Source organism: Schistocerca gregaria, chromosome 6 (assembly GCF_023897955.1).
Source record: "Schistocerca gregaria isolate iqSchGreg1 chromosome 6, iqSchGreg1.2, whole genome shotgun sequence".
Taxonomy (NCBI): Eukaryota; Metazoa; Arthropoda; class Insecta; order Orthoptera; family Acrididae; genus Schistocerca; species Schistocerca gregaria.
The window spans coordinates 271,032,701-271,059,170 of record NC_064925.1 but is presented as its reverse complement, the minus strand read 5'-3'; the positions used below and the strand labels follow the sequence as shown (position 1 = coordinate 271,059,170).

Here is a 26,470-nt window from a genome sequence, read left to right as displayed (position 1 = left end):
GAATATTTGTCTCATTTCTCTTTCTCTGAGTGCATCGCAGACATTGAAGTCGCTTCCTGCAGTCTTCAGGTAAATGTGGTCCCACACAGTTGAAAGTTTTTCTATTACAGTTCCAAAAATTAGCAGAAGATTGATCTGATCTGTACAATTCATTGTCAATTGTTCATTTGAAAGCCTGAATTAAAACTTTTTCTTCTCCGTGTGACGAAGATTTTGAGATCCCGTGTATCCCTTACTTTGCTGTGGTTAGGAGACACTTAAATAAAAACTACTACCAGCTGAGTTTCTAGGATGTTTGCTTTACTGTGACGAGTTACGTATTGTCCCAACTACTTTTAGATAGGGGCCTATGAGAAATGAGGAGACAGTACTGTCAAACGCTCTCAGGTTTTTATATCATCAGTAGATTGTGCACAAGATATTGTGCCGTTCATGTTAATTCTGTCATGCGTTAATTGTAGGAACATGATCATGACCACGCTGCAATTCACAATTAAGTGCCTGACAGAGGTTTCATCGAATCACCACTATGACTCTGGCATTCCACTCTCGATCAGTAAGCGGGATAAAAGAACATTTTCCGAGTGAGCTCAAATTTCTCTTATTTTACTGCAATGACGATTGTTCCTTCTGTAGTGAGCCCCAAAAAGAATTTTAGCATTCACATTAAACAGTGCGTTTTCCTTACCGATTGACACCCCATCTCGCGTACTACACCCGGGACTCCCTCTTTCCCCTATTTCGCTGTAATTAGAAACAAACTGCCTTTCTTTGAACCTGCTACGTCTTCCGTCATTCCCATCTAATATGAATCACATAGCCCGCGGTAACAATCCACAAGAGTAAGGACAAACGAACTTTAGACAGCCTCTTTAGTAGATCTGTTGCAGCTTAAAAATGTTATGCCGATAAAGTTCAGTGTTTGATTTGCCGTCTTCACAAAATCATGTACTGAGTCTAAGGGGTATAAGTGCAGATATTTCTATTCATGAATAAGAGCAGTGTACTGAACAACATTGCATCAATATGAGGTTCATTTGCAGACGAAAGGTTACAGCCGATGCAAGTAGTATGTTCTTAAGTTGGTTGGTAGGCGTGGCACAAGCATAGCATTTATGTTTATTTTTCCATGGGCAGAAGATTGGGTATTAAAATGTGGATCCATGGACGCAAAAAGGAAAGCCTATGCTAATATGTGTAGTCCACTTAGCGGCGCTGTTACGACTGTGCAGAAACATCAGGCAGTAGATTATGAGACATGATTGCGGGAAGACTGTTACATTCAGTGAAGAGACTACTAACCCACTGAGTTGGGTACACTTCGAGGTACCAGTGATCACAATGTCCACATCCACACCATTAACAAACTGTATGTGATCCTTTCAGTTTATAAGTTATTCGTATAAATAATCTCTGCGTATTTAATAGAACTGACAGCCGTTAGGACTGTGTGATTTACGGGTTTCCCTTAAGTACTTATGTGGTAGACTTCACACTTTTCATCGTTTACAGTCAAATACCATTTTCTGTACCATAAAGATATATAGGCTAAATAATTTTGTAATTGCTTCTGTTCTGGTTAAGTCTTTACTGGATGGTAAATGACAGCGTTACCTGCAAACAATCTGAGTGCTGCTCAGTTTATTTCCTAAAACTTTTATACAGATTAGGAACACCTGAGGAACTCTATGAATTCCTTAGAGAACCCCAGGTAACTTCGCACATTTACTCGATTGAATTATGTCATTTACAGTGAAGTGGGACCTTTCTGACAAGAAAACACGTATCCAGTCGCAGAACTGAGACTATACACAGTAGGCTCGGAAGGTATTTAGAAATCGCTTGTGAGGAACGGTGTCAAAATCCTTCTGGAAATGTAAAAAAAATTAATTCAATTTGAGATCTCCTGTCGATATCACTTTTTACTTCATTAGAATCAAAGCCAGTTATATTGCACGAGAACGATATTTTCTCTCAGTAGACAGTTTTCTTCGAGGTAATTCGTAATGCTCGAACAAAGCACTGCAAATCGACATCAGTGATACGGGTCCGTAATTCAGCGGATTACTTCAATTTATTTTCTTGAGCATTGGTATAACCTGTGCAACTTTTCAATCTTTACTTACGGATCCTTCGTCGAGCGAGCAGCTGTATACGACTGCTAAATATGGAGCAATTATATTAGCATAGTCTGGAAGGAAAGTAATTGGTATACATTCAGTGCCACAACACTGAAGGTATATACTTATAAGTTATCCCATGTTGGCAGCTGATCTTGTTTCGAATTCTTGAATATTTACTTCGTGTTCTTTGGAGAAGGTATCTGAGAAAAGTGTGTGTAGCAAATCCGCGTTAAGGGTACTGTCTTCGGTAACGTAACCAAGGCTATTGCACAGTGAAGCTATTGATAGTGTCTCGAAGCTGGTGTACTTTACCGATGACCACATCATCTTTGGATTTTCTGCCAGATTCCAAAACACAGTTTTGTTATGGAAGCAATTAAAAGCACCTCGCTTTGAAAGTTTTGGTAAATTTCGAACTTCAGAATAATGTCACCGCGCTTGGACATTTTGCTTTATTTTAAATTTGGTATCCTTTCTTCATTTTGAAAGTTTTGCTTTTGATTTACAAAGGCACTAAATCACCTAAGTATACATGTTTAAATATTAAAGCAAGTGGATTATTTTCATAATGAAGTTACTAGTTTCGGTCAATGATGACCATATTGACATACTAAACATAACCTGCCGTTTGGATTATTGCATCTACTCACCTCTTAAAATGGTCATCGTAAACTGAAATTAATAACGTGTTTAATGAACACTTCTGGTTCTGGACTGGATATCTAATAAAATAAATACATGTTGGATCGCTAGAAAACTGTACTGTTACAATGTTGCAACCCGAGACTCATTAATCTGTTCTTCATGATGGATCAATTATTTTTGACAGGGAAATTAGCACTACAACTGGCCTGCCATTTCAAGTTCTTTCTACATTAAGTTTTGTTAGTAAAGACACAACTCGTAAGTTCTTTAGAAACTCTGGTTACCTGAACTCACGCACTCATTTAAAATGTTCGTTAACGGGGTTCTATGATGCTTATGCACCCCTTCAGAGCAGAAAAATGGAACCTCAACTATAACTACTGTCTTCTAAGTCTTTTAATTTTTCTGTTGCCTTTCCATTTCAAACTCTGTTGTAGGAAACAACATTATTGTACTTACTGTGTAAATCATTATGAGAGCTACATTTGTCCTGGGAAGATTTTACTCCTATTTCTGCATAGTGCCATGTAAAATAATCATTTACAAAATTTACCAATTTCAGTGGACTTTCTATTATTCTGTACCATCAGTGATTATAGGTTACAATACATGTTGTGAGGGAAAGGTACTGATAGAGGTGTGAATATGACATCACTGACGTCAAAAATGCACAGTAATGCTCGGGAAACAACGAGTTACTTAGTGTTTGATAGCAGTGAGCCAAGAGTGGCCATGCAGAAAGGTGGTTCTAACGGTTAATCTAATGGAACACAGCATCGCTCAGTAGCGTGTATTGTGAAATCTTCTACAGCGGGGCTTAGTCTAGAACTGGATGCAACGTTGCTTAGGTGTGAATAGTAAAGGAACTATGAACTGTAAAAATAATTTTTGATTTCGCGAAGGAACTTTTAAGTTAGGAGTACATTACTCTGTTATAACTAACAACTGTTGTGAGCATTTTTATAATGGATGATACAAAGCAAAGTAATAGCGATTTTGTAACTGATGAAGAATAATTTGACGATTCATGAATTTTGAGACCGATAATACTTTGAACGCTACAACCACCCTCCCGAGAGCATTGTGGCATTTGTGATTTTGATTGCACAGTGCGTAGCTATGCAACGACTAACGGTAGCTAATATTGCAAAAACTTAATCAGAGATTTGAAAAATTTCTTCACAAAATTGAAAATTTTTTCAATTGAATAGGAAACTTTCGCCAAAAATCGAAGAACGAACTCAAGAAATTTCAAAAATCACGTCGGGGAGTGAAGAATGCTATCAATAATGTAGGAAGTGTTAAGACACTATATGTACCTAATGACAAATCGATTGTCGCATGTAATGAATGCGCTATGTGAAGCAGATGAGGTTGGCAAATTGTATTTCTATCGTGAAAGCTACTTCGGTGTAGGAATCTGTTCCAAAATTTGGTCATCAATTGCGGCTGAACTGGTAGAAGATGTACTTGACCAAATTTTGCAAACTGCTTAAAATTAGCTGTGAGAACCTTTGTGACAGCATAGCAGACAACATTAGCTCATCTGAAGTGTGGATTTGTGACGCGAAGTCACGAAGATACAATCTGTGAAGTTTATTATGAGAAGACGATATTGACGTGCTATGAATGCACATCTATGTTTTCCGTTTTGCAAACGCTGGACGATTTTCGTCCCACATTGCGTATGAGAGTTAGACTTGCAGTGAATTACACAGCCAGAACGGAAAACTTGTCCCTCTTCTTGAAGCGGTGTACCGTAGGTCTCTAGAAGAGCGTAGCGTTCCAAAGGATTGGAAAAGGGCACAAGTCATCCCCGTTTTCAAGAAGGGACGTCGAACAGATGTGCAGATCTATAGAGCTATATCTCTAACGTCGATCACTTGTAGACTTTGGAACACGTATTATGTTCCAGTATAATGACATTTCTGGAGACTAGAAATCGACTCTGTAGGAACCAGCATGGGTTTCTAAAAAGACGGTCGTGTGAAACCCAGCTCGCGCTATTCGTCCACGAGACTCAGAGGGCCATAGACACGTGTTCACAGGTAGATCCCGTGTTTCTTGACTTCCGCAAGGCGTTCGATACAATTCCCCACAGTCGTTTAATAAACAAAGTAAGAGCATATGGACTATCAGACCAATTGTGTGATTGGATTGAAGAGTTCCTAGATAACAGAACGCAGCATGTCATCTTAATGGAGAGAAGTCTTCCGAAGTAAGAGTGCTATCAGGTGTGCCGTAGGGGAGTGTCGTAGTACCGTTGCTATTCACAATATACATAAATGACCTTGTGGATAACATCGGTTGTTCACTGAGGCTTTTTGCGGTATATAGAGAGGTTGTAAGAATGGAAAATTGCACTGAAATGCAGGAGGATCTGCAGCGAATTGAAGCATGGTGCAGGGAATGGCAATTGAATCTTAATGTAGACAAGTGTAATGTGCTGCGAATACAAAGAAAGAAAGATCCTTTATCATTTAGCTACAATATAGCAGGTCAGCAACTGGAAGCAGTTAATTCCATAAATTGTCTAGGAGTACGCATTAGGAGTGATTTAAAATGGAATGATCATATACAGTTGTTCGTCGGTAAAGCAGAAGCCAGACTGAGATTAATTGGATTAATCCTAAGGAAATGCAATCCGAAAACGAAGGAAGTAGGTTACAGTACGCCTGTTCGCCCACTGCTTGAATATTGCTGAGCTATGTGGAATCCGTACCAGATAGGTTTGATAGAAGAGAACGGAGAGCAGCGCGCTTCGTTACAGGACCAGTTAGTAATCGTTAAAGCGTTCCGGAGATGATAGATAAACTCCTGTGGAAGACTCTGCAGGAGAGACGCTCAGTAACTCGGTACGGGCTTTTGTTGAGGTTTCGAGAACATACCTTCACCGAGGAGTCAAGGAGTATATTGCTCCCTCCTATGTACGTCCCGCGAAGAGACCATGAGGATAAAATCAGAGAGAGTAGACAGTCTTTCGTTCCACGAACAATACGAGACTGGAATAGAAGGGAGAACCGACAGAGGTACCCAAAGTACCCTCCGCCACACACCGTCAGGTGGCTTGCGGAGTATGGATGGAGATGTAGAACGTATTAATGAAAGACGATGGAGACGTCGTGGCAGACTAGCGTGTGTAGCCTTCAGAAAAAGTAGGCAATGTTTGTAATAACAGTTAATTTTAAATATCAATCACTAGTAGGTTGGTGCGGTCACTGTGTATGTAAGTGAAATAGTTATAGAGAACATGTAGAAATTATATTTATATTGAAGCACTATGATGACGCTTTTGAACACTGTATTTCGCTTGAAGCTACAGCAGGACAATAACAGTGGGACGCGTAGCGAATGTTTCGTTTATGTGAAGGTAGTTAGGAACGCGAGAGTCATATGCACGCAGTGCGACCAACGCTGACGTAAAGTTTTGTATTTTCGTGTTGGTGAGGAGTCCAGTGGAGTGCGACTGGTCGGCGCACGGAGCCATGAGAAGGCCGACCTCATCGTTCAGATGTCAGCACACGCTAGTCAGCACACACTGAGGTGCACGCGGTTATCTCTGTACTTCCTTGATGTAGATCCTGATCTCTCAGCACAGAACTACGATGTGCCTGCATATTCTCATCTGCATAGTCCGCCATATTGTTATTAAAAAAAATTCCATCAGTCTGTACGTGATATAGAAATCAATGCATGTTTCTGGCTGTGAACTTAATATGTAAATACCATGCAGTAAGCTGGAGTGGGAGCAGAAACAAAATATATTTTCATTTTACGTTCTCATGACATTTCGTGGCAACCTAAATGTAATTACGGAAGAAACGAAATAAGTGCATCTTTGGCTGGAACGTTCAGACGGCTGAAGCTCGACATCTGCTTAGTATTGAGACAACCGAGAGCTCGCAAATCAGCTGTAGCGACACTACAGTGGCAACGGGACTATACAGCTGTCACGTAAACAGGGACGCATTTTCTGCCTCCCGTGGCGACGATGTCACAGACCTTCTACTTCAGGAAATAATTACGTGTGGATAACAGATCAACATACAGTAAACGTGCCAAAGCAGAATAAATACTGGGGTATGTACAACGAATTTACTAGTTCTTTAGTCCCCAGGGGCAACGATGTCAAAACCTGACGCTTTCATAGGTTGCCTCATTGTGCGTGAAGCAAAGCTCAACATATAGTCAGGGCATTAAAAGCAGTGCCTAATGGTATGTTTCCAGTTATTCACAGTAGTGCAATAATTTCCAGTGTTGCACAATGTATTTTATCACTTTTATTAATGGATTATGCCTAGGTATGTATAAATTTGCAGACTTTTGCATAAGTAGACTGTAAATTCTGTGTCAACTTACTTTCTTCCCTATTGCCAATTTTCTAATTTTTATGCAACTGTACGTGACACTAAGTTTCTCTTTGGGGGAATAATATACATATTTGCCAGTTCAAGGTCTTTTGTAAGTTAAACAATACGGTAGTTAACTATAAATCGTGTTTAGAGGTATCTAACTTCTAAATGTGCATCATATCAATGGGTTTCACTTATGGCAATAAAAACATTCTGCCTACTTACTGTACAACCTACGATTTTACTATGTTAAGCTTGTGACACTTGTTCAGTAGGCTTATGTTAGTGTTCCAATATAACCATTTCACTCGGTCCACCTATCTGTTCACATGTAGGGCTGTACATTTCATGCAGTGTTTCACATATTCATATCCTTATTTCTTACCTTATATTCTATCTAATAAAGCTACATGCTGTGAACTGTGCTTCTTAGAAAATCAGTGGAACACATGGACTATGAATTGCAGGTCATATCCAGTTACACTACGTAAGGCTACAGATATTTAATTTAGGTTGTTTCTGCGGTGGAGAGGGGAGAGGGGGGAAGGAGGTGTTAACACAGCTGCTTCTGTGGTGACTTGTAGGTTATCTAATATATTTTTGTGACTTTCGACTATGTTAGGAAACATTGTTCACAATAATCATGTACAATATGAGGAAAACTGAGGAGGTACTTGAGTGACAGTGTGACGAAGTAAGTGCTACATCTGTGGTGACAAGCGACAGACAGTATTTTGTGAGACACAGAGTTTTAGATTTTTCACTCTCACTCTTCAAGGTCAAGTCAGCAGTGCCTAATCCATGTCTGTGCATAGGAGAAAGAGAATTGTGTAATAAACTAAATTGGAGTTAATATTTAAGTAATGTAGCAAGACATGACAAGATTATATATAACTACATACATAAATTATGTTTTGAGTTTCAGCATGGTCTCTTGATGAGTTTCCATAAAAATTCACACTTAATGAAACTTCAAAAGTGTGTAGTATTAGAAGTAAATGGTAATACTTCTGATTATAGAGTTTTTTACACTTATAAACGTATGACAGAGGCTTTAATGAAAGTACCTGTTTTAAGTTTTGAAATATTAGGTAAAACTGATTCTTGGAACAAAAGTTTAAAAACATGGTCGATTAAGCAACTTTACTAATAAAAATAATGAGCTGAATTTACAATATCGTATTTAGTACATGTAATGATGGAGTCGTATCACTTTTCAAGAAGTTACTTACATTTAACTAAGGTACACAAGTCAGAAAAGAGACACTTCAGAAGCTATGTCCTGTATATTTTGAAAATTTCTCAAAGACAGAGTTTAAGAGTTATCGATCTGAGGTTTTACAGGTAAACCTGTAAATGACTACAATATTATTACAAGAAACTGTAGTTTCAGCTACACGCCGGTTGCTTTAACAAATATGTATGAGAAACCAGAACTAATCTGTGCAGCATTATCACAGAAATTGGAATTAGAAGAGGGTATCTAGAGTAGACACGAGAAAAAAGAAGGCTAAATTCCACAGAAGTGAAGAAATAGGAATGAATATACAACAACGTCAAGACGTGTTGGATGGCGTAGAGAAGGAGTCACCTTCAGACAAATTTTGATGGCGATACGGTAAAAAATGTGAAAAAGGAAGGAAATAATAGCCACATAGTCAGTTAGTTTTCTTTCAAATGCGGACCACTTTGAAAAATATATAGATTATCAGGTATTTGTCTTAGATAAGTGACCTGAGAATTTCTCGGCCACAGAAAGATAAGAATGATTTCTTACATTTTTGTGTTGCTAAATAAGGTAAGTGAAGGGTCAACTTAACCTGCGACTTGCTATCGTATACCTATCATTTCAAAGCAGTCGCATCGTTTCTATTTCGTTCAAATCGGTAAAATGAAATGTCGTGCAATCTCGTAAATTCTTCGTTTTTGATGATTTATTGCCAGTTGAACTTGTGTAGAATTGCTGAAGATTTAAGAAAGGTCTGCTCTCTTCTTTCCAATGCTAAAGAAATGGACTCCTGAGACTTTCTTTTCTTCAAGGTGATCTTCATAGTGGATCTTTGAAATTGAGGCCACAGATAATTCAGTTCTAGATTAGTATCAGATGGTAACAGAGGGAACTCTGTTCAAGAATCGCAAGAGGGGGAAGTATACTTGCAAAAGTCATAGAGATGCAGGAAGATTCGAGTTGGATGGTCAATCTGAGAAACCAAAATCAGATTCTGGACTGTAAGGCGCACCCAGGTGCAAATACATACTCAAATCACAATTTAGTAATGATGAAGAGTAGAGTCAAGTTGAAGAGAATCGTGTGGAGCAATCAGTGTGGTAGGATGTGAGTGCTGACGTACTGGGGAGGGATGAGGGAAAGAAACAATATAACTGATAAGGGAGTTATTCTGATTTCCATTTCATGTTCATGCATGCATTAGTTTTTGGTTATTGATTTTGTATGGTGGTCCCATAAAGGTGTTTGTGAATAAATGTGATTGTTTAAGTGAATCAATGCTCCTGTTTGATCCTTCACTTACTTTAAGTTTTAGGCTTCTGATCTGTGTCCTGTTAGCTATCAGCAACCAACTCCAAATCATACACAACACACTACTCCAGTCGTGCAACAAAAGCCAGAGTGAAATTATGAGTACATTCTCCACTTTAAGAGCTAGGCCTATAGCCGTAATTTTCGCCTTATTCATTTAACTCTGGGTAAAAAAAATAGAGATTTGTTCTTAAAGACGAGGCGTGCCAAAAGTTAGTTGAGGAGTGTCAATGGAAAGTCTATACTGTGGTGTTTCACAGTCTTCTGGGATCACTACATGGAAAAATGGAAACAGGCCATGCAACTAAAGAAAAAATTCTCGAAAGTAAACAAAGACAGTTTTAGAATGGGGAATCTGAGAGATTTAAAGTAGTAACATCCATTATCAATCAAATGTAGCTCTCAGTGATTCCCATCCACTACCACGGGGAAAGAAATTTTAGTAGCAGATGTATGCACTTTAAGGATGTAACGTAATAGGAACAACGGTAGAGAAACTATATTTTCCAGAAAGGACACTACATCCACCAATGACATAGTTTTTTAAGTCTGAGAATACAGTCTTTCGGAATCACACTCTCATCATACAGTTAATGCAGCTGAAACGGAGAGATTTTAGAGTAAGCTGTAATAACACAACTGTGGAAGTAGAATAAGTGTATGGTTAACAATAAGAGCACTTAATATAATTTGTTCCTTCAAGAATAAAGGTGAAATACATTTGTGCCACATTACTGATTTCACAATTAGCAGGATAAGGACATTAAATGCAGGGAGTGCATTAAAGACAATACAAGAAAACTAGTTTCGCTTTTCTTTCTGTATTATGGGAACATGTGTAGCTTTACCCCTATGCCATTTGGGATGTCACGTATTATACATAATTGAATCTTCCTGGTAGTGCAGTTCCAATACTCAGCTCTTCCCCTATGACTGCAATAAGACGTGTCTCATCAACCCCAAGCGTTGTGCTAGTAATATCTTCCACTGACGTCCTTCTTTGCCTTTTTTTGCTAACATCTCTTGCTCTCTTATTGTTCGATGCAATCATTTAATAATATTACATCGCAGATGCTGACAGTTTCAATTTCTCTTCTTACACTGTACACGATTTTTTTAACAACTTTGCACATGTGCAGTATAAAAGTATAACATATTTATCTTTATCGTTTGATTTTACTGTTTTCACAATTTATGATCTCGGTAAAGGGAGCACTAACGTAATGTAATATATACTTATGAGTAGAATTAACATGTAAATTGACTAGTTCCACACCACGTGAAATAAATGTCACATGACCAATGGAATATCTGATTAAACAGGTGATTAATGTAAAACGTAAAAAAAGACATCAGAATTCCTGAATGAAATTATAGGATAAGTGATCCACATGCGAGCCTGTGTAATTATTGTGTGTGTTCAAAATGAAAATGTTCAAATGTGTGTGAATTCATATGGCACTACACTCCTCAGATCATCGGTCCCTCGACTTACACACTACTTGAAGTACCTTACGCTAAGAACAACACACACACCCATGCCCGAGGGAGGACTCGCACCTCCGACGGGAGGGTCCGACCAATCAGTGACATGGCGCCTCTAATCGCACGACCACTACACGAGGCGATTGTGTGCGTTCACTCACCGTAGCAAGTTGGAACATCTGGAAGCAAGTGGAGGCGCCGATAGACATGCTCTGCGCCAGTAGCATCCCTGCCAGGCTGCTCTCCAACAAGTCTGCGTTCCTGTTAAAACACACAGCAGAAGACACGTCTTGTTAGCAGTCCACTGGGAAGTGTGATGAGAAACTGAAGCACAAAAATACTGCTTTGAATTTTCAGTCTAGTTGCAAGAGACTGTCCGCAACGAACCAAATGCACGAGTCTAGTTAGCCGAGTGACATTTTCTGAAAAAAACGAGAGTAACCAAATTATACAGTGCAACATTTGTGGACAAACTTTATGTGTCTGAACCTATAATGTAACCTATTATCAAATATGACGAGACATCTACATAACTTATGCTATTGTTAAACATACATGTGTATGTGGGAAGGTAGATGCTTTCAGAAGCAATAAGTGTTCATAGTCAGAATGAACAAGCATTTTGTGTTCTGCATCCGTTTTCCTCCGGTTCCAGTGCGCTGGAAGATCTACGTGCAGCCTACTTCATAATAAATACGTTTCTGGAACAACGTACATGGTTGGAACCAGAAAACTCTAACTTTACTTTTTAAGTAATTGGTCGTCTCACTTATTTGGTGCAGATCGACATGATTTCCTGTTCTGTACCATCATTTTCATTTGAACCACTTGTTAGATATTCTGAGTTCACTATTGTCGTTCAGTTTTTACTCTCTCCAGCTCCGTCCAGTAACGTGAATCTTATTTGCTGAAGTCTTACTATATTTGGAAACATTTTGTCTTTCCTTCTCTTCAATATTTTTCACACATTTCTACCAGAGAGTTTTTTTCGGAAAACTTCCTAGTGTTTTGTCAAAGAGGAGAAAAGGAAACCCCGCGATCCAGACTCAAAGACTATGTGATAGTCTACCGGCCGATATGTCATCGTCAGTCACTCATCATTGAATGCGGTATGCAGTAAATGGAGTTAGCACACGGCTCTCCCATCGTGGTTGGCGTTTCGACTTTGGAGTCGCTAACTGTCAATTACGTCGCCCATCAAGTGGTATCACGAGGCTTTTACCACTGCCCAGTCCTCCCACGGAGTCCCAGGTTCGATTCCCGGCAGGGTCAGGGATTTTCTCTGCCTCGTGATGGCTGGATGTTGTGTGATGTGCTTAGGTTAGTTAAGTTAAGGTAATTCTAAGTTCTAGGGGACTGATGACCATGATGTTAAGTCCCATAGTGCTCAGAACCATTTGAACCATATTCCTCCCACGGAGGAAAAATGCTTGGCAGTACTGGGAACCGAATCCTGGTCACCCGCATGGGCGTGAGTCACTCGGCTACAGAGGCGTATCATATCACTCGAACAAATTTTTAGATACGTCTATATGACAATATCTGAAACGTTTCCATTCCATCATTATCCTGGCTTTCCCACATTCCACGGTTCACTTTCATACAGTTATTTGTATGATACGTACATTATCAGAAGCATTTTCTTTTAATGAAGGCCTTTGTTTGAAATTAGCCGACTTATTTTGCCCACGAATGCCTTCTTAGGTTTTGCTAGTCTGTTTTCTTATGTCCTGGCTTCGTCCAAAATACGTCAGCTTGATTCGAAAATAGTAGCCTTCCTTCACTTCGCCTACTGTGTGGTCCCCTATTTTATGTTAAATTTATCACTAATCTCATTTTATCTACGCCCTTTCTTCGGTTTACTCACAGTCTATATTCTTTTTTAAGTAGACTGTTCATTCCACTAGGAATGTCATGTAATTTTTCGTCACTTTCTCTTAGGATGGTAATGTCATCCACAAATCTCATTAACAATGCTCCTTCATTCTCAATTTCAATATCACTCCTTACATTACTCTTCATTTCAGTTTTGGCTTCTTCATTATACAGACTAAAGAACAGTTCTGCATGCTTCTCAATCAGTGTACTTCGCAGTTGTCCTTCCATTGTTATTGCTCCTTGTTAGTTCTTATACAAATGGTATATTACCTGGCGTTTCCTATATCTTACAGGTATTTTTCCCGGCAATTCGAACATCTTGTACTGTTTAAAGCGTCAAATTTTTTCTAGGGTTACAAATCGAGGTGCCTTGATTTTTGTAAAGTCTTCCTTCCATTGTCAAGTGCAACGTCAGGTCTTTGTCTTTCGTACCTTCAACTGTCGTGACAACGAATTGATCGTCTCTTGAGACATCCTCAACTTCCTTTCAATTTCTTCTGTGTATTATTCTAGGCAGTAATTTGGTTGTATGACGTGTTAAGCTGACTCTGTACCACAGCAACGGAAAAAAAGTCACAACACCAGGAAAATGCTGTACGACATAAAGGAAAGTTGCTATGTGATTTTATACATCTGAAAGGCTAAGCGAATAAAAATTTCGTGCCATTCGCATAAGAGTGAGGCTAGTACCGCTACTATAGGGTACAATTTAGGTTAGCTTTAAATACACTCTGTAACGGTCGTGAGCGTTAGCTATCAACAATTCACTGAGTTTGAACGAGGTCGTGTAGTAGGGCTATACATTTTTGGGTGTTCCTTCTACAATACTGCACACAGAATTGGCAAGAATGTATCCACTGAACTCGACCGCTGGAAGCGGTTGTCACTGTACCAAGAAGATCAGGTTCTTGAAGGCCATGTGCTCGGCGTATGGCTGTGGCCCATCGTACTGCTTTTGCAGCGCCAACTTGAACGCCAGATTGCACCACACAGGCACAACGAACTATTGAAATTCGGTTACTTCAAGGATAGCTCCGAGCCAGACGCCCTATAGTGAATTCCCCTGACTTCATTGCTGTCAAGCGAGACCTCATTGGAGGTTGTTGGAGGTCTAACATGTCACCACAAGCTTCATAAGCCACATCTTGCTGTTCATAAAAGTAATCAACAGCCATTTTGCATCTGTGATGCGATACATCAACTAGTGTGTTCAAATGGTTCAAATAGCTCTGAGCACTATGGGACTTAACATCTGAGGTCATCAGTCCCCTAGAACCTAGAACTACTTAAACCTAACTAACCTAAGGACATCACGCACATCCATTCCCGAAGCAGTATTCGAACCTGCGACCGTAGCAGGCCCGCGGTTCCGGACTGAAGCGCCTAGAACCGCTAGACCTCAACGGCCAGCAATTAGTGTGTATTTTTTGGAGTAGAATACGAATATACCTTTCAAAATGTTCTGGTACTTGCCACTTTTGAGTTTTGGAAGTTTTTATATTTTTTGTATTCAGTATTCACTTTTCGCTGTTCTTCTGTTTTTATGCTTAATTGTTTGTTTTTGCGTTGCAGAGGAGAGCTGGAAGATCTACAAATCGTCAGTAAATGGTTGGTGTGGTAATGTAGTGGTATGAAAGAGATCCTCAGTGACTGGTTCCTGTGAAAGATAGTGCAGACGTTTTGTATTTAAAACTTACATTAAGAAAAAATGGCAGCTAATAAATCTCGTCGCTGTCTAAACCACCCTGACAACTTTTGTTATGTGTGTGGGAAATACACTCCAAAAGCCCAAAGAAAACCAATCACTGATTTGGTTAAGAAGGCATATAAATTGTATTTAGATTGTCCTGCTCATGATCAAGATAAAAAGTTGGCACCCCATTTTGCATGCATAACCTGCGCTACAACCTTAACCGAGTGGTTGAAGGGGAAACGCCGAGCCATGCCATTCGCTGTTCCTATGGTGTGGTGTGAGCCTAATTATCATTATTCAGACTGTTACTTCTGTTTTACAAATATTTCGGGACATTAGAGCAAAACTAGCTACCGTGTATAAGTTAGATACAACGCCACTGCGTTGTTGCGATATCTATTGATTGTTCTGCAGTCAGAACGGGTTTTTTAGGTCTTCAGTACTATGGTACCGTCCAGAGACCGCGGTGTCACAAAAATGTCAGTAACGCGAATCGATAGCACGGACTTTACCGAGAGCTTGCAGCTGTCTGCAACGACGTATCGGAACCGCTAATGAAGGCATCCATTCCCACACAGCATAGCAACTCCCTTACACTGAGGTCAGTATAGAGTCGAGCTACCAAGAACTCTGCTCGAGGTTGATATCTCACCTACAGCAGTCAACATCATCGAGGAGAACAGAGACTGTTACAGTTTCTGATGAAATACACTTCGCAACGTTCAACATTGTACCTGAAGAGATCAGTTATAAAATAATGCATCAAGTGATGCGTTGCCGTTCTATGATAATTGTAAACTACCCAGTAATCCTGTAGCAAGGAAATCTGTCAAAGTTAAATAAATCTTCCATTCATTTAAGTAACAATGTGAACTAATATTACATCTGTTGTAGTTAAAACTGAACCATCTCTCAGAGTACTCAAATAACTCACAGTTGTGACCTGACGATTGCAGTTTAATCTGTTCCCAACCAATACTATCAATTTTTTCATGATTTCATTATTTCCGTGTAACATATAGATGGTGAAAAGTGAATCTATGGGGACATGTGAATGCGATAGTTGAACTGGAATCAGACTTTAGTTGGTAGTGAAATACCCAAAAGGCTACATCACATACTGTCTCAAGTATGCATACAAACGCCTTAAGCAAGTAGAAAATAGTACAGTCCAGACTACTTGGTAATGTTCTTACTTAATAATTGCTTGGTGATGGAGGATACACTTCTGCAGTCGATAATGAAGTTCAGCATGGTCAGTCGTTTCTGAAGAGTTATCTGTTCTCTCCGACATCTCTCTGGCGAGACTGACAATTTTCTTGTTGAGCAGTGTGAGCTGTACACGTAGCTGCGAGATGAGGCTGACATTGAAGGAGTCGAGCACCATGGTCATCACCACAGCATGGAGGGTCACCACGGTGCAGTAGAGCCACGTGACGGCAAAGCCGACCGGCTGCATCGCATCAATGGGCAAAGCGAGTATGAAGGGCAGGCCCTCAGCGCTCACGGGCGAGACCAGGTAGTAGGCGCAGGCAATAATGCCGAACCAGATGTAGGTCAGCGTGAATCGACGCATAACGCGACACTGCGCGCGTAGCATCGGAATGTCGTCCCAAGTCAGGAACTCAGCGAAGTCATCACCCACCTGCAGGCAGAGAAATGCATCACTGTGTATGTTCAAAGGACTTAATGACAACTGCATTTATATAGAATTATGAGACCTCTAAACTGCAAGTACAGGCACTTAATAAAAGTAATTAATTTCCTAAATACGGAATTTGATAATTAAGTCTTCTAGACTGCTTAACGTCTTTTACCTTTCGGTTATTGCCCCCGTCAGATCGAATCACAGAACTTGTAACAGAACACAGCAAAGGTCTCTCTGCAAGAAACACTCAACTTTGTTTTACATGGTCTACCTTTTAAATTCACAAAGGTGGTAGCTGAACAGTAGTTATAAATAAATAAGTATGATGTGATCTAGGAAGTTTTAAACCAAATATCGGCATCGAAGCTGTCAGAGGTTGAACACCAGATAAGTTGAACAAGAATAAGTACGTGTTTCGGGAAGAGATGAATGATAGCGGCTATGGTGAAAATGCTGCAACCTGTTCAAGAAGTATATTGGAATTCACACCCTCCATTTACCACATTAAAGTCCCTTGTCCTAAAAACCGCATTACCTTCATCAGTTAGAAACATAACAATGTCTGAACGATACTGATGCTGACGATGAATGATTCTTTATCTTTCTTGAACAAAGGTCGAGGCTATGTTCCAGGGATACCTGACGCATCTTACTTATCGATATTACCTACACATAAAATTGGAGATGAGACCTTCCTTCCATACAAGTAGTTTTATGGTATTAAGCTGGTGATACCGTTCTTACCATGTATAACTTATTTCCAAGCAGTTCTTGAAAAAACTAGAGACCCAAAATCCAGCTAAGACAGGCATATTGCCGGCCTGTGTGACCGAACGGTTCTAGAGGCTTCAATCTGGAACCGCAGTAGCGCTACGGTCGCAAGTTCGAATCCTGCCTCGGGCATGGATGTCTGTGATGTCCGTAGGTTAGTTAGGTTTAAGTAGTTCTAGGTTCTAGGGGACTGATGACCTCAGATGTTAAGTCCCATAGTGCTCAGAGCCATTTTAACCATTTTTGAACAGTCATATTATTTTTTAGATCTCTATATATAAGTTATATTTTTCCATTAACTGCCGTAGCGCGTACGTGTGGTTTTATGAATAATACAAACGCAACTACCTCTCTGGAACTCCCAAATATCTGATTACAATTAAAATTCATTGAATTCGAACATAGTGCAGAAATACAATACAGAATTTATATTCCGATATCACAGTGGAAAAATATTTGTCTCTCCCTCTCACTGGATAAAGTCTAAAAATTTCACTACTTTATTTCATGACATAGGGTAGCTAAAAGTCGTGCATACTTGATCTTTCTTCAAACATTTCCATTATTTTTAGGAGGGTTTGTATATATCTCTGTCATGAGACATACATTAATATTTTTCTGTTCAGAACTCCTCATTTTATATCCTATTCTTCGCGATAGGAGAGGCATCTTGTGTGAATCTACTTACGTAGTGGCTGGCATTTTAGATAACAATTACCTTACACCGGAAAAATACACTATCCAAACACTTTAGTGAACGCCTCTCCAAAGCCTTAATAGCCAGCGTTTGCAGAGCAGACCACTGAGAGACACGCTCGATCTGAGACATTGAGGTTCTGGAAGGCAGGAGTGGCCTGCTGCCCTAGGTTTCTCGCTTGAGAATGCATGGCGCAAACAGCCCGATCGAAGTGGTTTCACATATTCGCGATTGGGCTTGAATCCGAGGATTTTGGTGCTCAGAAGAATAAGGTAAACTTTTCCTGATGCTCTTAGAAAAAGGCAGAAACCTTACAATCTGTGTGACAGATTGCATTGCCTTGCAGCTAGTTGTCATTTCGCCTAGTAAAAACGAATCGCATGTTACGTTGGACATGATCCTCAAGGGCAGATGCATGTGTTTTTCCATAGCTCCTTCCAGAATGATGAAATCGCCCAGGGAATGCCACAAAACATTCCCGAGACCATAATGCTTCCTCCTCCGGTCTGAGACCTGCCACCGATTCTTCCAGGGCTGCGCACTCCGGCGGTCATATGTGCGATGCAGCATGAAACACGAATCATCGGAGAAAACCACCTGTCGCCTCTCGGTGGGCGTCCAGTAGCCGTGCTGGCGTGCAAATTCCATCCTTCATCACGATAACCACCAGTCAGCATGGGTGCATTAACTCGGTGCGAGCTCTAGGGACTTAACGCTGCAGCGGTCGCTAAACAGTCGTTGAAGACACGCTATTGGCAGCCCTTTGCTTCATCTGCGTGGCCAGTTGCTCGAAAGTCTCAAGGTTATTCGCCCATTCACATCTCTGCAGGCGTCGTCCCGCCCTTTCATCTGCACCCATGAGGCACCTCAGACGCCGCGGCGCTTGTTTCGGATAGCGTCATTTCGCATGTTCGTCATAATTTAACCACAGCGACACATGGTTTACAAACTTAGGCGTTTCGGAAATGCTTCCATCCTTGACTCAAAAGCCAACGGTCATACTCGTTCGGTCGTATGATAAATCGGTCACATTCCAGATTACGGTAAAGACTGGACTGTAGTCTGCATCCCCCCAGCACGCGGTGGTTATTTCACATTGAGGTGACTTGACTGTGTACATTACTATCGTATTAGTCTTAATTGCGTGTAGTTTCTTACTATCAACAATATTTTTTTTAGTTTTAAAAAACATTTGTAATTTACGACTATCAACTGAGCTGGAAAGCTAATTCTGCGATGAGGGCAAAGAATTACCTAAACTTATAAAAATGAAGGACTTTGTAACGGCAAAACACATCAAAGAGTAACCAGCAGTATGTGCCCTATTAAGGGCGGAGTAACTCATTTAGCTTCTCCGTAAAGGTACTGTGTCCGCTTTAAATACATAGAGCAATGATATATTTTATGCACAAGAGATGGAGACTATGAACTTAATGTTAGACTACATTTCCTTATTCTAACTGCGATGGCTAACAATCTTTAAAAAATGCTTTTATTCGGGCAACAATACTTTTATGGTGGTGTTACACTTCTAAGATATGCAACTTCCAAATTGGCCTAAGAATTCATAACATGTAAGCTTTCACGGCCGGCGTCTTCATTAATTAAAACTTCCGGGCTGAATTGCCGTGGTCCATATATAAAACTTTTTCTCCTTCCTGACGTTTCGTTGCCTACTGCGGGCAACATCTTCTGAGGTGATTCGGCGACTGAAGAGGTTGCCTGCAGTAGACAACGAAATGTCAGGAAGGAGAAGAAATTTTATATATGGACCACGTCAATTCAGCCCGGTAGTTTTAATTAATGAGGCCTAAGAATTTTTCCATTTTAAAGACTTGAATTTCGTTTGGTTAATTAATGACCTACTATGTCACATACAATATTTTGTGATTCTGGAATTAAATTAAGAGAATTTGTTAACTTTGGGGTGTGTAATCCATATGGTGCGAAGTGAAGCTGATTGTGATAGGTTCAGATGTGTGGCTGTTCACATCCCAGGGTAAGGCTATCGCGAGTTAGTGGTAGGCATGTACTGGACCGTGATGGAAACAATGCTGCCTAAATTACTCCTTTATACCATAACAATTACAGCAGTGGAGACAGATCTGAGAACGCAATCAATGCTCTCTGCGATAGCTGGTAAAAAACTAGTGTCAGCAATAGCCGAAACTACGGAGTTCTGTGTGTTCCTTTAGGTGATGGCTGCAACCAGCAAGGTGCTGCAATCAGCATGGCGGCACAGACGCCGACTCAGGATGCAGCGCAAGGTGACGCGTAGCAGACAAGCAGCTTGTGGCCTCAGGCACCTTATCTGCCCCTATTATCAACACGACACGTACTGGGCCGTGAAGTATCCAATCTCGACACCCCGTATGGATGTTGGTGGACAGCAACAGTGAATGCCACACAAAGGCATAGGCGCAGTGACAGTCTCAGCCCACTCAGGTAGTGATGGCCTGGCAGCTAGGTGGCTCAGATGGCCCACCAGGAAGATGACCATCAGTCTCCCACTGGGTGGTCCGACAGTGTGAAGGAGCCAAGTCGGCAGCATTCACTCTTGCAGCGACTTGCTGCTATTAATGGTAGCGTCTGTCACGGACAAAGTCCCTACTCCTCTGAGAGGGAATATAGGTGTAGAGCTCACCTCATAAGTATTGGCTGTCTGTGACTGCATAACTAATAACGTCTATCTGAATTTTGGAATAAAATTTACAAGTAATTTCGGTTAGTGCTTCTGAAAACACAGCCATCGTGCACACTAAGTCATAACAGGTTTTAGATGCAGAGAAAAATCGTTCGGCAGTACGATACCACTTCTCCTAGTTTTATATTCATGGTGTCAAATTCCAAAGCCAATATCACTGTCATCTTCTGCGTGCTACGTTTAACAGTACTGTGTTGCGATATGCAATCGAGCTGCGAATCGCTGACATGTAAAGGGGTGCCTCACTCAGAGAGCATCCCAGGATGCCCTTGAGAACTGCACCACTAAGAATCGCTTGTCAGACAATATGTAGTTCTCTTTTCGGGTATCAGCGTTCTTCATTTACGATAATATGCTGCGTACAACACCAGCAAGTCTTACAGATTCAGAAACTCCAGGTTCTTTAAACCACACATACAGCTTCATCTTAATCCAGTTTTGATATCAACTGGCCCTCAGTACAGAAGGAATTGTACAATAAGAAGTTATTCAACCTGAAGATGATAGCAAAGCCTGTCGAAACCGGTTTTTGTAAAAAAGAAATATTTATGTGATTCTGGGTTTAGAAAGTTTTTACCAAGTTAGACAGATCGTTCCTGCTGATTTCTCAACTTGATAACATTCATTTCTACATTCACATCAGCTTTTTCAGAACCCCTGTCGGCATCGTAATGTGTTCAGCGTTCTCAGCTCGATTAATATTTCTTCTTACATCAAGTTCACCAACATTTTGTGATACTCCCCTTATGATGGCGTTTTTCTGATTCTTTAGCAAAAACCATTCGCTATGCCAGTCTGAAACGTGGCACAACACTCCTGCCCCTTCTGGTATTCCTTTGCACTGTCTTGTCATCCATTTAGATTACTGGGGAAATCACTCAACACATTCATAGTTTGACAGATATGTATTATATTCGTCAATTTTACTTTTCCTATTTCAGGGTGAACCGCACTGTTCATTCACGTCTTCTTAAAGTAATTAGTGTTTTCCAAAATGACCCAAATCTTCTGGCTATCGATGCTCTGATAGCTCCAGTGGTCAAGCATTTTAGCACCTAGAGGGGATAAAGGTTACACTAAGTAGAGTCATGAGCACAACAGCACCAGAAACCGAGAGACATACAGCCATGATTTTAATGAATTGTTCATCACGGTATGCAAGTACATACTGGAGCATCCGCTACGTGGCAGTGCGTCCCTCATACGCTTGCATCAATTCGTCCAGTGAATTGAGAAGGTAACGGTCTAGGGTGTAGTTACGTAGATTAGATTCTGGGCGGGAAGTAGCTCCAATTGGTTATCCGGCCAGTATATCAAGAGCTGTGTCATATTCACTACAGTGGACGCAATGAAAGTGGCTTGGAGGCGAGGATCTGCTCCTGATATGTGACAAGTTGTGCCATTAGTAACCCACTGCCTTGTAGTTCTTGTCTCAAGATCCTTTTAAATTGACTCCCACTCGCAGCAATTTACCGTAATAACTTTAGGTTTGAGCATGGAACAGATAAATTGCAAGCAGTATCCTATGGAAGTAGGATTCGAAGCTACGATTTTCTGTACGCATCGTCCTGCTTCTACATTTCCTGAAGAAAAAGATTGTGCAGTGTGTCACCCTAGTGCGTGACCCTACAATCTTACAGTCCAACTTGAGGTGACCCAAAACAATCATGCATATTACTTAAAGATAACAATACTGCCACATGACAGAAATGGCGTACTGAATGATAATTTATAAGAGTGGCATAATAAAAGTGAAAATGGGGTAACCACACCACACGAATAGAGATTTTAATGAGAGGAGAGATCACCTAACCATAAATGAAACAAACGGTCACTACAACAGCTAGGTTTATTATCGAAAGGCAAAACACCTAAATTACACCCTTACGTAAATAATGGAACACTTAATACTTCGATGTATTAATTCCGATCATCATGGCACAGGTGGATGTTCATGATAAAAACAAAGTTACGCAAATAAACAATGAACGCGACCAGTGACTAAAACATGGTATGTGAGTTATAGGAAAAACATGAACTAGCAGGGTCAAGCACAAGTGAGATCGCCAAGGCGCATATTGATAGTAAACTAGCTGGCTGCAAAACATTGAAAAGGAATAACTGGCTCCTCAAGGGAGTGAACTAATACTGCGTCCAACGTTCCAAAATCATGACCGGCCGCGGTGGTCTCGCGGTTCTAGGCGCGCAGTCCGGAACGTGTGACTGCTACGGTCGCAGGTTCGAATCCGGCTTCGGGCATGGGTGTGTGTGGTGTCATTAGGTTTAAGTAGTTCTAAGTTCTAGGGGACTAATGGCCACAGCAGTTGAGTCCCATAGCACTCAGAGCCATTTGAAAAAAAAAAAAAAAATTTTTTGGTACCGAAATCATGTCGTAAATACGGAAGGCAATGGCATTAGTGGGTGAATATTCTGATAGCTCTCTGTTTGTATCCAATACTCAAGCGCAAACGTCCATCATTGTGACGGCAAGGCTCACCAGCAAGAACTAATAACTACACCATCTAGCAGCCTTTCCCTTTATTCTTCTAACTCCTAGCAGCCCGTATCTTCTTTCGGTCAAATGACCATGATTAAGCTAAAATGGCATAAACGGAAGGAATGTTTCACCTCAATCTGAACAAAATCATTTGCTCTTTTGAGCCTACCGTAGTACGTAAAAAACGTTTGCAGTAATATCTGTGTACAGCTGTTTTCGTCAAGAAGCAAGACCACTACAGCCAGTAACACTGGCGTTTACGTCAGCTTACCTTGATAAAGGTCATTTGACCGAAACTAGTAGTGAAGTGTTCATTATTTTTAGTAGGACCAACAAGAATAACCCATTAATAACTAATGGGTCTGAAACGAATATTGTCTGCTTATCAATCTACAGGTTGTCGCAGAACTGTTGCGGCAAAAGTCATCCAAGGACGCTACAGAGCGGAGAAGTTACAGGCGCCGCAGTCTGCCCCTGGACCACCCCTCCAGCAGCTAGTATGACTTTATACATTGATGCACGGAAGGCCGAATGTCACGAAGTTCAGTGGACGATGCAGCTTGCTCCTGCGTAGATAGCGCTATGTTTCCATGATTGTGAAGTTCTCGGTGGATCACGGTTTCAGACACGGGTTTCCATTTGAAGTTAATGCAGTTCAATTTTCTCACAGAACCCACTAAAATCTCCATTGGCGTACAGGAAAAATAAACGGCAGATGGAAACGTATGTCCGAAACCTAAATCCACCAAGGCAGCACAGCATTACATTCTCCGGAGAAAAGGCCTTTCTACGCAATTTTCTCCACTGGGAATCGTGGCAATGAGTCGCGATCACAAAATAGCAAACAACATTGTGAGACGTTCCACCGAAGGTCCGTCAGCGTACAAAGTAGCGTCTGAAGCCGAATGGGACGTCTAGTGGCTAGCGCGGGCGCCTAAAACTTCTACATCATATTGCGTCATCGGTTCACGTTTCTCGCAAACACGCTATGTAAGACGGAATAACCTTGTTCACATGAGTTGGCGTTCTACGAGGTGCATTCAAGTTCTAAGGCTACCAATCTTTTTTTTCCAGACTGGAAAGAGATAGAAACATGCGCATTCTTTTAAAATGAGGCAGCGTTCATTTTCAATTCGTCCCAGAGATGGCAGCACCGTACGACAGATGGAATTTTACCGCCAGCGGCGAGAATGAGAACTGTTTTAAATAAAACGGCGACTTTTTCCTTACTTGAACAGCGTGCAATCATTCGTTTTCTGAATTTGCGTGGTGTGAAACCAATTGAAATTCATCGACAGTTGAAGGAGAGATGTGGTGATGGAGTTATGGATGTGTCGAAAGTGCGTTCGTGGGTGCGACAGTTTAATGAAGGCAGCACATCGTGTGACAACAAACCGAAACAACCTCGGGCTAGCACAAGCCGGTCTGACGACATGATCGAGAAAGTGGAGAGAATTCTTTTGGGGGATCGCCGAATGACTGTTGAACAGATCGCCTCCTGAGTTGGCATTTCTGTGGGTTCTGTGCACACAATCCTGCATAACGACCTGAAAATGCGAAAAGTGTCATTCTGGCGGGTGCTACGAATGCTGACGGACGACCACATGGCTGCCCATGTGGCATGTTGCCAACCAATGTTGACGCGAAACTACAGCATGAATGGGACTTTTTTTTCGTCGGTTGTGACAATGCATGAGACGTGGATGCCATTTCTCAATCCAGAAACAAAGCGCCAGTCAGCTCAATGTAAGCACACAGATTCGCCGCCACAAAAAAAAAAAAAAAATCAGGTAACCGCCAGTGCTGAAAAAATCATGGTGTCCATGTTCTGGGACAGCGAGGGCGTAATCCTTACCCATTGCGTTCCAAAGGGCACTACGGTAACAGGTGCATCCTTCGAAAATGTTTTGGAGAACAAATTCCTTCCTACACTGCAACAAAAACGTCTGGGGAGGGCTGCGCGTGTGCTGTTTCACCAAGAGAACCCACCCGCACATCGAGCTAACGTTACGCAACAGTTTCTTCGTGATAACAACTATGAAGTGATTCCTCATGCTCCCTACTCACCTGATCTGGCTCCTAGTGACATTTGGCTTTTTCCGTGCTGCTATTGCCTTAGCGATTTTCCAGTGTTCAAAGCAGACTCCTAAAGAAGCCTTCGCCGCTGCTATGGAATCGTGGCGTCAGCGTTGTGAAAAATGTGTACGTCTGCAGGGCGATTAGGTCGAGAAGTAACGCCAGTTTCATCGATTTCGGGTGAGTAGTTAATTAGAAAGCTTACAAGCACAACAATAATATAACACACAGAGCACTGAGACTTTTAGTGCCGCACTGTGTGAAATGTGAATAGTATCAGTGTGATGGTGCTGCCTAGAAGTGTGAACTGAGTGAGTTTACAGTGATTATCAACTTGCTCTGGTAGAATACTTGGAGACAAAAGCAGTAACTCACGAATAAGATTAGTAAGCATCCAGAATCTATGAACGTGGAACAACGTGAGAGGAGTTGCAGTAAAGCGACACACTGTATCATATTTCCGATACTGACCTGATGAGAGAGCTTATGGAAGGCACGCTCGCACACAAAGGTGTGCGCCATGCGGAAGAGCCAGGTGCCGTTTGTGTCTGCGACGCTGAGCGTCAGAGTGAAAACGTCCAGGTCTGCTGTGCCCTCGCTGTACAAGACTATGACCGTGGATGCGAAAAATGACAAGTTCAGGACTATAACGCCGACGGTGTAGAGCCGGTAGCAGAGAAGTGACGTGGCGCTGCCGCGTGTGAGTGGCATGACGGCCGTCCAGTGCAGGGGCCGCAGCAAGTGGTTGAGGTCGCTGGCAGCCTCTGCCGCCGCCGCCACTGAAGGAGACCGTGCCTCGCTGGCCATATTGTGGTACTCCCTGCACAGAGAAACGGGAGTATGGGCGTACGGCTTTGCTTTTCAGCGACATTACCGACAAGAGGCTTCGTAAGTACCGCTAACATGAAGTTACTGGTAGAGATTGAACAAATATCGTGGTAGTAACGTATTCTTGTTCTAAGCACTGGGCGATTCCATCCGATGTGCCGAAGGAGTGACCCAATCAGCAGAGTCTCAGCGCATATACGGGGCATGGTATCGCAGTGAGTGATCAGTGCTGGTACGGAGAATGTTTCTCGCAATCGGGTACGTGTGATTAGGAGCAATTCCAACTCAAGGACGAATACAAAGTTACTTTTACGATGTGCTTGAGAGAGCTGCTGGAACAACTAACTCTTCCAATCGCACAACAGAGAGGACTTCAGAGGGGAAATATACAAGTACTTCCAGAGATTCCACTGGTTCAAGAAAACCGCTGAAGAAGCAGAAGAAAATGTCGAATTCAGAGACATACATGGAGATTATACTGTGGAGACAATGGCATATCTCTTAATATCGTCTAGGACCTTATTTTGCCCGGCA

At 41.3% G+C, this 26,470-nt stretch overlaps 1 protein-coding gene across 1 annotated transcript in view; it reads right to left on the bottom strand.

The window, feature by feature from the left end:
- Positions 1-25,834, bottom strand: part of LOC126278838 (odorant receptor Or2-like) — a 33,146-nt gene extending 7,312 nt beyond the window's left edge. The window contains exons 1-3 of the mRNA XM_049979113.1: positions 25,580-25,834; positions 15,912-16,360; positions 11,306-11,405 (exon numbers count right to left, since the gene is read on the bottom strand). Of these exons, the coding sequence (XP_049835070.1) occupies positions 11,306-11,405; positions 15,912-16,360; positions 25,580-25,819 (789 nt within the window). The 5' untranslated portion in view covers positions 25,820-25,834. The remainder of the gene's footprint in view (positions 1-11,305; positions 11,406-15,911; positions 16,361-25,579) is intronic.
- Positions 25,835-26,470: the final 636 nt, after the last annotated feature.